General features: G+C 43.3%; 1 protein-coding gene and 1 long non-coding RNA gene across 2 annotated transcripts in view; one reads left to right on the top strand and one right to left on the bottom strand.

Annotated features, from left to right (window-relative positions):
• The window catches only part of DNHD1 (dynein heavy chain domain 1), a 75865-nt gene that overhangs the window by 27787 nt on the left and 34202 nt on the right, over positions 1-13876 (top strand). The window contains exons 10-14 of the mRNA XM_070074249.2: positions 6374-6645; positions 6735-6978; positions 11987-12144; positions 12627-12752; positions 12842-13118. Coding sequence (XP_069930350.1) covers positions 6374-6645; positions 6735-6978; positions 11987-12144; positions 12627-12752; positions 12842-13118 — 1077 coding nt within the window. The remainder of the gene's footprint in view (positions 1-6373; positions 6646-6734; positions 6979-11986; positions 12145-12626; positions 12753-12841; positions 13119-13876) is intronic.
• Positions 1221-13876, bottom strand: part of LOC149128423 (uncharacterized) — a 67880-nt gene continuing 55224 nt past the window's right edge. Inside the window, exon 2 of the long non-coding RNA XR_016218831.1 lies at positions 1221-1487. This is a non-coding gene — a long non-coding RNA (uncharacterized LOC149128423). The remainder of the gene's footprint in view (positions 1488-13876) is intronic.

Here is a 13876-nt window from a genome sequence, read left to right as displayed (position 1 = left end):
AAGGCAGAGTTACAGGGAGAGAAATATATATATGTGTGTGTGTGTGTGTGTGTGTGTATACATATATATATATAGAGAGAGAGAGAGAGAGAGAGAGCATGAGTGAGTGAGCGAGCGAGGGCATACTTCCATCTGCTGGTTCACTCCCCAAATGGCCACAATGGCCAGAGCTGGGCCAATCCAAAGCCAGGAGCCAGAGCTTCATCCAGGTCTCCCACTGGGTGCAGGGGCTCAAGTACTTGGACCATTCTCTGCTGCTTTCTCAGGTACATTAGCACTCAAACTAGTGCCCAAATGGCCTAGTATTTCAAAGTTATAAAAGTATAAAAACCAAAAAATAAGGTAGAATACAGTTGAACAAAATCAGGAAAACAATGCATGTTATGAAGGAGAAATTCAGCAAAGAGCCTATAGATCTTGAAAAAGGAAAAAAAAATCTTACAAATAAACTCAATAAGTGAAGTAAAAAATAACAGTTGAAAGTCTCAACAGGAGGCTGGTTTGATGCAGTGTAGTAAGTTAGACCTCCTACTGTAGTGCCGGCATCCCACATGGGCTTCAGTTTGTGTCCCAGCTGCTCCTCTTCTGATCCAGCTCTCTGCTTATGGCCTGGGAAATGGAGGATGGCCCAAGTGTTTTCACTCCTGCACCCCCATGAGAGATCCAGAAGCAGCTCCTGGCTCCTGGCTTCAGATTGGCCCAGCTCCGGCCACTGAAGCTATATGGGGAGTGAACCAATGGAGGGAAGATCCCTCTCCCTGTCTCTCCCTTTCTCTCTCTGTAATTCTGCCTCTCAAATAAGTAAGTCTTTAAAAAAATTTAAAAAAGAAAATCTGAATGGATTAGATGAGGCAGAAGAAAGAATATCTGAACTTGATGGCACATCTTATGAAATATCCCAGTCAGACTGAAAAAAGAAAGAAAAGAAAATGTAAAAAAGAATGAAGACAGACTGTGAGAGCCTTGGGACACCATTAATGAACAAATACTTGAATTTTGGGGGTCCCAGAAGACAAAGAAAGAGGGAATGTATATAAAACCTATTTAAATCTTTACATGATTTTCCTATAAGTATTTTTATGAACTTTTGTATGGTTGGATTTCAAAATTTTTTTGAACTTGCCATTTAATTCCACTTTCCAACATTTTGAAATACCCTCATACATTTTTTTTTTAAGACAAGAATTTGAAAAACATTCAGAATACATAAATGAGCCAAGTTGGAAGGAAGCAGGCTACTTTTATTATTCACATCAGAATTGAAGCTCACAGAACTTCTTATAATTTGGTCAGCATAAAAATTAATCGAAATTCTGAAGTAGTGGGAGTTGGACTGACACGCTAGGTAAATAAGCATCTTTCTCACACCTGAGAAGTCCAGATCTTCTCCTTTCATACAGAAGCTGGCATCGATAACATTGAGACCCACCAACAAACCAGCAGTTATGGCTCCTTCCATCATGAGGGCATTGGGTTCATAGAATTCACTGTAAGAGAAATCCACAGAATTCTTGATTATAACAAAGCTGCAAAAATTGAATTCTTCATGGTCGAACATGGTCATCTATAATAGTGAAAAAGTTTAAAAAACTTCAATAAATACTTTATGTAATAGGTAAAAAAAAAAAAAAAAACCTATTTAAGAAAATAATTACCAGATCTTGGGAAAGATACAGACATCCAGGTACAGGAAGTCCATAGGACCCCAAATAGCTATGAACAGAAAAGATTCTTACCGTGACATATTATAGTCAAACTATCAAAAACACAGCATGAGAAAATCTAAAAACTGCACTGAAAAAGCACCAAGTCATGTTTGAGGAAATTCTAGTTAAACTAATAGCACATTTCTCAGCCCAAATTTCATAAGAGGGAAAGGAGCGACATAATCTAAGTTCTGAGAGAAAAAACTAAAAGCATCTGCCAGTCAAGAATACTATTCCTAGCAAAACTATACTTCAGAAATGAGGGAGAAATAAAGATATATTTTATTTAGGCCTTTCAAAGTTGGATTGCTATTTGAAAGTGCAACTCTATGTCAATTTATGTGTATTATACTGATAAAAAAAATTTAACTGAAGTCCTAAATCCCTCAGAAATGACAAGTAACTTATGTTTCTTTCGCTTAGTATGTATACTTTCTCATCATAAGCAACTTCATTTCACTCTTGCGTTGACCTTGAATTTATCTGTTTTGTTTTCTTGGGACGTGCCTTTTGCCAAAAAATAGGCTAGCTTTTCTTTCTGTTGCTTGGATTTGAATTGACATATAGCACCATATTGCCTGAGCACTCTCATGGGTCTTAGCACCTCGAGTCACTGCTTTTAAACCTTATATTGCATTTTGGAGCTTACAAAACTGCAAGTTACTAAATTCAAAGGCAGAAAAGAAGTAGATGCACCAAAACAAAATCAAATCAAAACTAAAAAGTCAAAGAGGGCTCACTTTTTTTCTTTCCCTCTCATTCTCTTTTTCTTTCTTTCTTCCTTCCCACCTCCCTTCTTTTATATATATATATATATATATATATATATATATATATATTTATTTATTTATTTATTTTATTTACTTGAAAGAGTTACAGAGAGAGAGGGATGGACTGGACGGGGGTGGTGAGAAAGATCTTCCATCCACTGGCTCACTCCCCAAATGGCCTCAACACCCCAGTCTGGGCAAGGCTGAAGCTAGGAGCCAGGGGTTTCATCTGGGTCTTCCACTTGGGTACAGGGGCCCAAACGCCTAGGTCATCTTCCACTGCTTTCCTAGGCATATTAGCAGGAAGCTAGATTGGAAATAGGGCAGCCTGGACTTCAATCATATGGGATTCCAGCATTGCAGGAGACAGCTTAACACGCTGTTCCACAACGTAGTCCCCTAGTGTTCCCCTTTTTAAATTGCTGCTTATCCTTTCATCTCTACCCTTCTCTGTGCATCCTCCCAATTCCCCTGATTCCTGAGATCAGTTTTCTCTGTTTCTTTTGGACTTTCTCCTCCTTTGTAACTTTTCTTTCTTTCTTTCTCTTTCTTTCTTTCTTTCTTTCTTTCTTTCTTTCTTTCTTTCTTTCTTTCTTTCTTTCTTTCTTTCTTTTTTTTTTTGACAGGTAGAGTGGATAGTGAGAGAGAGACAGAGAGAAAGGTCTTCCTTTTGCCGTTGGTTCACCCTCCAATGGCCGCCATGGCTGGCACACTGCGGCCGGCGTACCGCGCTGATCCAAATAACTTTTCTTTCAAAATGACTTGAAATTCTCTCTCTCTCTCTCTCTCTCTCAAAAAGATTTATTTATCTGTTTGAGAGTTTGAGAGGCATAGTTACAGAGAGTCAAAGGCAGAGAGAGAGAGAGAGTGAGTAAGACAGATCTTCCATCCACTGGGTCACTCCCCAGTTGACTGCAATATCTGGAGCTGGGCTGATCTGAAGCCAAGAGCCAGGTTCTTCTTCCAGGTCTCCCATGTGGGTGCAGGGGCCCAAGGGCCCATCTTCTGCTGCTTTCCCAGGCCAAAGCAGAGAGCTGGGTCAGAAGTGCAGCAACTGGGTCTTGACCTGAAGCCTGTTAGGGATGCCAGCACTGCAGGTGGCAGCTTTACATGCTGTGCCACAGCATCAGCCCTGTGGGTTGGTTTTGGATTACATAATCCTGACTCAAAATTAAGTAAGCAAAAAAGGGAATTTATTGACTCTCATAATTAAGCAATTCATGGATATAGCTGGATTCGGCTACAGAGGCCTAAACAATAAAAACAGGCTTGAGGTAGGTGCTTCAGGATTGGTTTGATGGCTCAACAGTGCCATCAAGGACCAGGTCCAAGTTCTTTATATCTTTTCCCTCACTCCTTCCTGCTTTCAGCTATGTGGAAGAGCGGATCCTCTTAGGAGGGTGTATATGGTAGGGGAGGCTGCGATCAGTGTTTGTTGTTGTTGTTTTCTTGCTCAGGGTTATTGTCTCATAGCTGCAAGACATGGCTGTACCTCCAAGCATCCCATTTTCAAGCAAAGTCCGGGAGAAAGGGGGAGGAAGGTTAGCAAAAGAGAGCTCTATATTCCTGACCCTCACTTTTTATCAGGAAAAGGAATCTTTTTCTTAAACTTCCTAGCAGCCTCACTTTTGTATCTTATTGTCAAACTCTAGGTTGTGTGGCTACCTTTAGCTGTGAGAGACAAGAAATCAAATGACTGACATGCTCAGCTTTTCATGGAAGATGGGCTCTACCACCACAGAAAAAGGCTGAAGGGAATAGCAACTGGGCAGTCAGCCAATGTGCCTTCCAGGTTCCATTATTTCAGATAGGCTTTCTCTACTTGGTATGCAAGAGAATCTTTAGCATTTTCTACAAACTCATTTTATACTATTCTTTTCCGCTTATAGCCCTCATTTAATCTTAGTTTGGCAAGTAACAATATGTTTAAGCTTGCCAGTTGTCCATATGTAGATGACTCTCTATTAATTTTGTTTGTCTGAAGTTCATTCTCTCTTAATAGTTTCCTCTGGCAGAGGCTTGTGAGAGTAAAATTCTCAAATCCTTCTATGTTGGTAATAGTTTGTACCTTCTGAAAGTTTAGTGTTGCCAGATATAAAATCATTGACTCATGCTTTTTTTCCTTTGCCTATCTTAAATGTGTTAACTCCGTTTTCTCTGGGAGTTATGATTCACTATCAAAGAATCTAATGATTGTCTAATTTTATTTACCTTACAAAATTACTTGGTCTTGTTTACCTAGATTTTTTTCTTTTTCCTTTAAATCCACTAATATAAAATATGTCTTGGTATTTAACATTCTGGGGCAGGATTCTCAGTCATGTTCTTTCAAAATGGAGCTTTAAATATTTTTTTTAATTTCAGAACAGTTTTATATATATGTAATTTTACATTTTTATTACTATTTAATTCATCAGCATGTCTGCCCCTTTTTTTTTAAAGATTTATTTATTTTATTTGAAAGACAGCATTACAGAGACAGACAGATAGACACAGAAAAAGAGAGGGAGAGAGAGAGATCTTCCATCTACTTGTTCACTCCTCAAATGGCCACAATGGCCAGGGCTGAGGCAGGTTGAAGCCAGGAGCCAGGAACTTCATCCACATCTCCCACATGGGTGCAGGGGCCCAAGCACTTCTACTGCTTTCCCAGGAGCATTAACAGGGAGCTGGATCAGAAGTGGAGCAGCCAGGAATTGAACAGGCACCTGTATGGGATGCTGGTGCTGCAGCCCACATCTTAACCCGTTGTGCCACAGGGCCAGCCCATCTGGATATATTTTGAATGTACAGCTAGGTGGATTTTTGTGATGGTTGGTTGTCTTATGTGTGAGAGAATTCAAAGATGACTATTAAAGATTTTGACTGGAAGAATGGAGTTCCCATTTCCTGAAATTAGAAGACGAGGAGGAGCAAATGGCAGTAGGAGAGAAATCAGAGCTTATTTTTGGCACCATTAAGTTTGAGAGCATAGTATGTTTGCAAGTAGACATGCAGAATAGGCAGTTGTTTAACTGGGATTGAAATTCAATGAAAGATCTGAACTACTGATAACTTTGAGAGCAAAACCATGAATCTAGGTGAGACATCCTGGGAGAGTGAGAACATATGGAGAAAAGATCAAATGTCTGAGCCTTGGGACTACTGTGTAGTTTGGGGTAGTAAGGATCTGATTTCTCAACATTTTGATGCAAAATTTTAACAAATTTTGCACAAAATTTTGTGCAGAATTTTAACACAAATACTAAATGTGGCAATTAACCAATTCCTAAAAAGGCAAGGGCAGGTTCAAGGGTATTTCTTAAGGCAGATTCTGAGAACTGTCCCTTCTTCCAATCTCTTCCTGTGTTCTGCGAAACTTGGAGAGCAACAAACTATACTGGTCTGGAACCCCTTGCAGCTGGGTGTCCTGTGTGACGTGGGATCTACCAATTAGATCTACATGAGACTTCAGTGTGGAACTGAATGGGGTAGAGAGGGAAGGCACATTGCATTCATTCTGCAGTTGATTTCAGAGGCAGTATGTTTTGTAACTGATGGTGTGGCAGTGACCAGTTTGCCAGGCAGCGTAGAGTCCTAGATGCTCCATCTAAAGTGTTTTTATTTTTCAGCTTTCTAATTGTTCTGCAATTCATTTACTATTCTGTGAAAACTCTCTTCCAATATACACCAGCTAGAGTAGATTATATTCTCTGTATCTGAACCCTAACTAATAAATTCCCTCCACGAGTCTGGTGTTGTTTGTGATATAGATGTGTGTGGAAACTCCCTTATGAGCAGGGAGCACGAGGTGTGTGTGTGTGTGTGTGTGTGTGTGTGTACACTCAGGTTGGAGACAGATGTTGTGTGTGGACTCTGGAGGACACTTATGGACAATTATGACATGTGTTCCACCAGAAGAAGAAGAGGAGGAGGAGGAGGATTCAGACACAGAATTCCTGGTACCCAAGTTTCAGAGCCAGCCCAGCGATGCTGTGCGTATCTTCTGTGGCCCAAATGTAGGATTGGTGTGGCCCTGGAAATCTCACTCAATTATTGATAATTTGGTAATCCGTGGGTGCAAGCTTCGGGGCCAGTACTGGCCCCATAATTATAAGCAGCTGCAGGAAGATCTGGACAACAACGCTGGGATCCAGCAGGCACTGACTACACAACAGGTACTCCTGGAGGTAAGAACAGAAGTTAAGGAGTGGGATGCTGCCTACCAGTTCCCATCACAGCCACCCACCTCCTGACCCAGCATCTTGTCTCCCCTTAGGGCATGCTGTGGGAGGTGCAGGAATTCTGCAAGGAACATCAGTGGATAACAGATATTTATGAGTTCCTGCAACCCTGGGGGCCTCAGAAACTGGAGGAAATGATAGGCTGTCCCATCAAGAATTATGTGATACTGGTGAGCCGCCTGAATGTGTGGCAGGCCCAGGTCTCCAAAATGCCTGTTGAATTGCTCACAAAAGGCAAGTTGCTGCTGCTGAGCTGCCATGATGTGCAGGCGGAGTTGAGTAAGTACTGTGTATCTTCTTCCTTGTCCTCCCTTCTTCCTGTGTCAATCTACTGGCCTGCTTTCGGCCTGGAAAGTCCTGTAGTGCCCCTGTTGCACCTTTGGAATCTCCCAAAGCCCCAGGTCACAGCCTCCTGTATTTGCCTACAAGGGGATAAAGCCTAAGGGGACGGCCTCTCTGCGGCTTTTCCCCTATATTCCTTAGGAGTCCTGTTCCTGTGGCCTGACACTTCCTATTCTTTTCTGGTGTAGAAGTAATCTAAACAAAATGTGACTGCTCCTAGAAGTACTGAGCTCAGTTTCTTTGCAGAGATTCTCATGCAGCAGAATGGGAATTTATACTAGAAATTGCATGTGTGAAAAGTTACTCTCTGCAGGTGCTGAAAGAACAGAACTTTTCCAGTGAAAAAAAGCTTAGTCTGTTTTAGATATTTGGTCAGTTAAGAAGTCATGCTACACTTCTGAGTCCTTCTTTTTGTCAAGTGTCCCCCAGCTCCCTTTTCCTTCCCAAAATTTTGCACGAAATTCCCCAGGCGTCTGGCACTGGGGAAGGCCCCTGTAACACGTGTTCTTTGCTTATTCTGAGGTATAGTACACTCTTACTGGTCACTGCCCTCCTGATATTGCTGCTTCTGGTGATGATGGGTTCGGGGCTGGTGTAGCTGGGCTGTGTGCTCTTGACTTAGTAGGAGCCCAGAGTGTCCACCTTCACTGACTCTGCCCTGCCTTGGCTCCTGGCATGGAAAATTCTTGGGGTTTTTGTGAATCCTTCATCCAGTCTCTGTCTTAGCCTGGCCACCTTACATATATTGCCTCAGAGTCCCTTACTTCTCAACACAGGACCCCCATCCAGACCCTATTCTCAGCTGTCTTTCGCATCTCCTGCCATTTCGGAGCTGTAGAGGACTTGCAAGCTCTGAATTTGGCTCTCTTTGTGTTTAAATATATAACAGCATGATTTCCACTCTGATATTTCATGTTAGCATAAGGGCATCCTGAAAGCTGTCCCTTCCCAGAGTTCCACATGGAAAGGACACCCTGCTGTCTGTTTCTACCTCAAGGCCTCTCAGTTTCTCTCCCCTGACATTTCCTACCTGCCACCTGGCTAAAGTTCAGTCATTGGTATCCATGGGTCCCTGAGAAATCTGGTTCACAACCTAGCCTGGTCCCCTCTTTTCTCTTTCTCCCTTCACATAAGAAGGATGTCTCATGCTGTTGTGTACTGGCTAAGTGCCTTGGCCTAGGATTTGGCCTTGGTGAGTCTTGCAGTGGCATTGATTGCAAATCCATTGATTTGTTCTTCTAGGAGACACAGAGAGTGTTCTGTTTCATTGCCCAGCCCTTAAAGATGGCAATAACCAACATTATCCACTCCTGCAGATACTGTCACACCCTTGACCCCAAGGCCTGCTTCCTCTTTACAAAGGTGCAGGACTTGGAACTGTGGCTTGGAAAGAGTTTGCTTAAAAGTTGCTGTCCGTCTGCTTTGCCCTCCCTGCCTACCACTGCACCTCAACAAATGGAAGCATGGGACTCCTTAGGTGTCTTATTGGTCACTAAAACTCTCTACTTCTACATAGGGGTTCAGGCTGGCAGGCAGGAATAGGGAGGGCCTATGACTGGTCTGTTTTCTTTCTGGCCCTGTTTTGGGCGATCTTTGTGCTATTCTAATAGTCTGTGTTGTCTTTCTTGTTTGTTAGCCTCTTGACCCTTAGTCCAGGACTCATTGGTCTCTTTAGGAGGAGGAAGTAGAGAAAAAAAAGCACAGAGTTTAGACTCCTGACTATGTTTTTCACTTGCTTTGCTACTTTAGATCTCTGAGCCTCAGTTTCCATGTTTGTAACCTGGGCATGATACATGGAAATCACTCGAGGGCTATAGAAAGGAGGATTAAATGAGCTATTATTTGCAGTATTTATAACATTAAGTATGGCATGCAGAATATTCTTAATAATTTTTAATTGCTGCCTTACCTTCTTCTGTCTACTCATTATTCTTTTTTTAAAAGATTTATTTATTTATTTGAAAGAATTATAGAGAGGCAGAGGCAGAGGGAGAGAGAGAGAGAGAGAGAGAGAGAGAGAGAGAGGTCTTCCATCTACTGGTTCACTCCCCAAATGGCCACAACAGCCGGAGCTGCACTGATCTGAAGCCAGGAGCCTGGAGCGTCCTCCAGGTCTCCTACATGGGTGCAGGGGCCCATGCACTTGGGCCATCTTCCACTGCTTTCCCAGGCCATAGCAGAGAGCTGGATCAGAAGTGAAGCAGCCGGGACTTGAACCAGTGTCCATATGGGATGCTGGCACTGCGGGTGGAAGCTTTACCTTCTGCACCACAGCACCGGTCCCTCTTAATATTATTGCTGATCAAATTTTTATCTTCTTATCCTCCAACTCTGTTTTCCTTCCTGGACTACCTTGAACAATGAATACCCTGATTATCTACTCTGTGACTTGGCCTCACCAGAAACGTGCAGTCATCCTTTATTTCTGTTTGTCCTTAATCCTACCACATCCAATCCATCACCGAATCGTTTCCATTCTGCTTCCTGGATACCTCTCAAATGTATTTTCCCAGCCAGCTCCAGCTTCCCTGCCAATCCTCCTATATGCCATATGGTGTCGCTGTTGCACTCCTAGCTGCCTTCCCCTGCCTGATGTTTCTGGTCCAAAAGTAGCACCATTGCAACAGCACCACTGCAACTGTTGTGGGCCAGGGGGATATTTTGAAAAAGAACAAATTCACATCCTTGGGTTCTGTTCAATCTCAATAGACTCCATAGGTTTTCTCAGTTTCAGCTATTGTTACCAAGTCCTCTTTTTCACTTCCTCCAACACTCTGAAAAGACTATACCCAGTTTGCACTTTCTAGCTGCAGAGATGCTAAAAAGGAGATACGCAGTTTGCTTTTCATATAACGTTGTTTGTGTGTGTGTTGGAAGGGGATGGCTTGATCAAGTTCATGGAAAATGGAATTACAGGATAAGTTTCCTTAGTGCAAAAATAAATTTGAACTGCATGTATAGTTTTTTCATAGTACATACTTTCCATGAACTTTTTGAGTACCCCATTGTACACAGAGATTTTCATTTTTAAATCCATTTTCCTTGAACTTTTTGAAGCCTCTCATGTTTAACTCTATAGTTTTATATATGTTTGTGTGTATAACAAAATAAATGGAGTGGGGGGCTGGCGTTGTGGTGTAGTAGGTAAAGCCGCTGCCTGCAGTGCCGGCATCCCATATGGGCGCCAGTTCAAGACCCAGCTGCTCCACTTCCAATCCAGCTCTCTGCTGTGGCCTGGGAAAGCAGTAGAAGATGGCCCAAGTCCTTGGGCCCCTGCACCCACGTGGGAGACCCAGAAGAGGCTCCTGGCTCCTGGCTCCTGGCTTCGGATCAGCACAGCTCTGGCCATTGTGACCAATTGGGGAGTGAACCAGTGGTTGGAAAACCTTTCTCTCGCTCTCTCTCTCTCTGTCTCTCTCTCTCTGTCTCTCCCTTTCTCCCCCTCTCTGCCTCTCCTTCTCACTGTGTAACTCTGACTTTCAAATAAATAAATCTTAAAAAAAATAATAAAATAAAATAAATGGAGTGGAACCAGAGTGCCTAAGTTCACATCCTTGCTTTGCCACTGTATGATGTTGATCAAGTTATATAAGCTGAGTCTTAGCCTGCTTGTGAAAAGTAAGGACAATAATACTGATTACCTCAAAGGAAATTTGTGAGGATAAAGTGTGGTAATATAAGTAAAATACCTGAAAATAGTGTCTGGTATGTAATAAGTACTCTCTCTTGTGTTTGGTGCTATACCATATTTCTGTATAGTATTTTGCTCTTGTTGTGCATATATTAACATCCCTGAACTTAAGAGCTGTCTTGTGATTGATGACATGTCAGAGTTTACATGATATCACCTTTTTCTTTTTTAGTGGTATATAAAATAATGGTGTTCCTTACAATTAATCATATCTTAGGTTTGATGAAGTATCATATGTGTATTATTTCTGCCCTCTGAGATAACGAAAGTTGCTCCTATCCCCAAGGGCAGCTTCCAGGATTATCTTCAGACCCCACATACACTTGAGGGCTTCTGTCTTTTAATCATTAGAAATAGAAGGCACCTCCTCTTGTTGTGTCTTCTACTACAACAGAGGCAATAAGGGTCCAAAAGCAGAGTACTTTCATCTTTGATAGGGCATCTGCTATTCATGAACATGTCATTTACATGCCTTTACATATACCTTAAAAATAATTTGTTTTATTTATTTGAATAGGAGAGAGAGAGAGTGGGAGGGAGGGAGAGAATATCTTCTATTCACTTGTTCGTTCCCCAAGATGACCACAGTGGCCAGGGCTGAGCCAGGGTGAAGTCAGGAGTCAGGAGTCTGGTGTTCCATCTGGGTCTCTCATGTGGGTAGCAGAGATCTAAACATTTGGGCTATCTTCTGCTGATTTCCCAGGTGCGTTAGCAGGGAGTTGGATTAGTGGTGGGACAGCTGGGAATTGATACAGTACTTTTATGGGCGATGTAGATGTTGAAAGTGCTGGCTTAACCTATTATGTCACAATACCAACCCCCAACATACTTTTTCATCCACTGGAAGTGTTAGCCAATCAATATATGCACCTCCAATCTCTCCCTCTCTGAAGCAGCCTTTCCTAGCCCTATAACACCCCCTCCCTTCATCAAGGAAACTCTAGTGCTCCTGGGCACTCACAGAGAATTTATGATTGTCCATGTGTATATCTGCCTCTCCATCATACTGTGAGCTTCTGAGGCTTGGGAAGCTTTCTCATCCATTCACTCTTGTCTACTGGTGCAGAGCATAGGCCCAGTGTATAGCAGCTGGCTGGACATTGAGCAGGGGTGTCAAGTAAATATTTGGTGAGTGAGGGAATAAATTCATGGTCTGGCTTCCCTTTCAGCCCGTTCCCACTGTGGACCCTCAGTACTGCCCCAGCACCCCTTCTTTTTCATGTATCCCCTAACACCTGACTCTCCTGTTTTCAGAATCCAAGCTAGAGAGCATGAGGAAGGACATTCTCACACAGGTGCAGAATGAGTGCTGCAGCCGCAGTCAGCAGCTAATGACAGAACTCACAGATTTCATACGGGTCTTCCAGATCATCAACTCGGACGTACACGCCATTGCACAGTGCTCCCAGAAGGTGAGCTGTCATCCAATCCTCCCAGCTTATCCAGGGCCAATCCTTCCCAGAAGTTCAGCACTCTGTCTTTGGGTTTCTGTCAAGCTCTCAACGGGGCTTGGCATTCTTAAACTGCTCATATAAGTGATCTGCACTTTCTAATTCTTGCCCTGTTTGTATGACCCTGAATTTCCTCATCTTAGAAGAGTGTTGGGGGAGGAGACCTGTTGTGGTAGGAGAGATAGAGTCCTACTTTGGGAGATGTGGTTCCGCTGTTTGTGACAGTCAGGAATATATTGCCATGTCGTCAAGATGACGGTCTGGTTGTTGAGTATTAGATCTTCAAGGAGAACTAGGTCAGAGGGAGACCTGGTCCCAGTTGGTTAAAAGGCTACAGCTGGATCTGTACCCTGCACTCCAGAAGATGGCACTGCCCTTTAGCGGTAGCCCCGAAGAGATATGCTGGGTTGTTGGGGTGCTGGTCTCATGCTTAGTCCCTGCAGTTGAACGAGGCCAATGAACAGTATGTCAGCCTGGAGAAGCGAATGGAATACATCCGGTCACTCCACGAACTCATCCGCATCCACTTCAGCCTCTTCACTGCTGAGAATGAGGCATTGGAGAATTCGGTGAGAGGGCAATTCAGGGAGCACCCATCCATCCCTGTCTCCCTGTCCTTATAGCTACATTGACTTACTGTCTTCTGCTTTCTCCACAGCTTCTGAGTGTATGGGAGACTTTTCAGTCTGAGAAAAGTGAGGCCTCGGAGTTCCTGCTCAGAAACCGACATGCCATTGTGCCCAAGCTGCAGAAGCTGATCGCAGCAGCCTTAGCAGAACTGGAAAGCCTGCTGGAAAAAGCTTTGTCTGGTCCTTTCATGGACCCTACACAAGAACAGAGGAGCACTGAGCACCAGCTCGTCTCTCTAGAGCGTCAGTTCCAGAACACAGTCAGCCATGTCAGTGAACTGCACTACGCCTATGCCACCTTCACTGGTACTAAAGATCACTGCCCTCTCCACACCACCCTGTGATAGACTCTCCAGCTGAGATAAGGGTTGGAACTGTGGTCTCATGCAAGACTAGGCAAGCCTTAGGGATCCCATGCCTCTGTTGGTTTCTTTTAGAAATGAAAATTGTAGGATAAAATCTTTATATATTGGATATGTCGATATTGTGCTTAGGATGAAGGTAGAGGGGGCTCACAGTGTGGAAGGGAAGGCAAATAGTTGACTGTTTCATTAGAATGTGATGGAGTCAGGGGTTGAAATGCCGTGCAGGAGAAATGTAAGGGTGCCCTTGTGTAGAACTTAGCTTTGTGTAGCTCTGTTCAATGCAATCCTACACTAGGCATCAGGCTCCACATAAGAATAGATCCCGATGTTCCAGCAGCCACTGTCTTTAGTCAGTGAGCACTGGAGAGAAGGCTTTGAGGGCCTCATTCATCTGTAGGAAGAGACCAGGACAGAACTGTTGATCTGAGCTCTTCTGTAGAGTGGCACAGCTAGGCTGGTTTCCTTCCTGCACATAAAGAACTGAGTTAGCTCCAGTTTCCCTTCTCAAATTCCATCTGTTCAATCCTTCAGAATAGTACATTACTTCTGAGTTGCCCTTTGGCCCACTACCAACATTACCATCCCTTCCTGTGGATATCCCTAGTCCCAAGGCCATTTGACCAGATGGCCAGATGTGATGGACACTCTGATCTGTCCTCAAGTCAGGAACTCTTTCTTTGCCAGAGTGTTAGAAGGCCC

The sequence above is a fragment of the Oryctolagus cuniculus genome, chromosome 1, assembly GCF_051225735.1.
Source record: "Oryctolagus cuniculus isolate XC-2025 breed Fujian yellow rabbit chromosome 1, ASM5122573v1, whole genome shotgun sequence".
Lineage (NCBI taxonomy): Eukaryota > Metazoa > Chordata > Mammalia > Lagomorpha > Leporidae > Oryctolagus > Oryctolagus cuniculus.
Note: the sequence above shows the minus strand (reverse complement) of the source record. Positions and strands in the feature narration are given on the sequence as shown.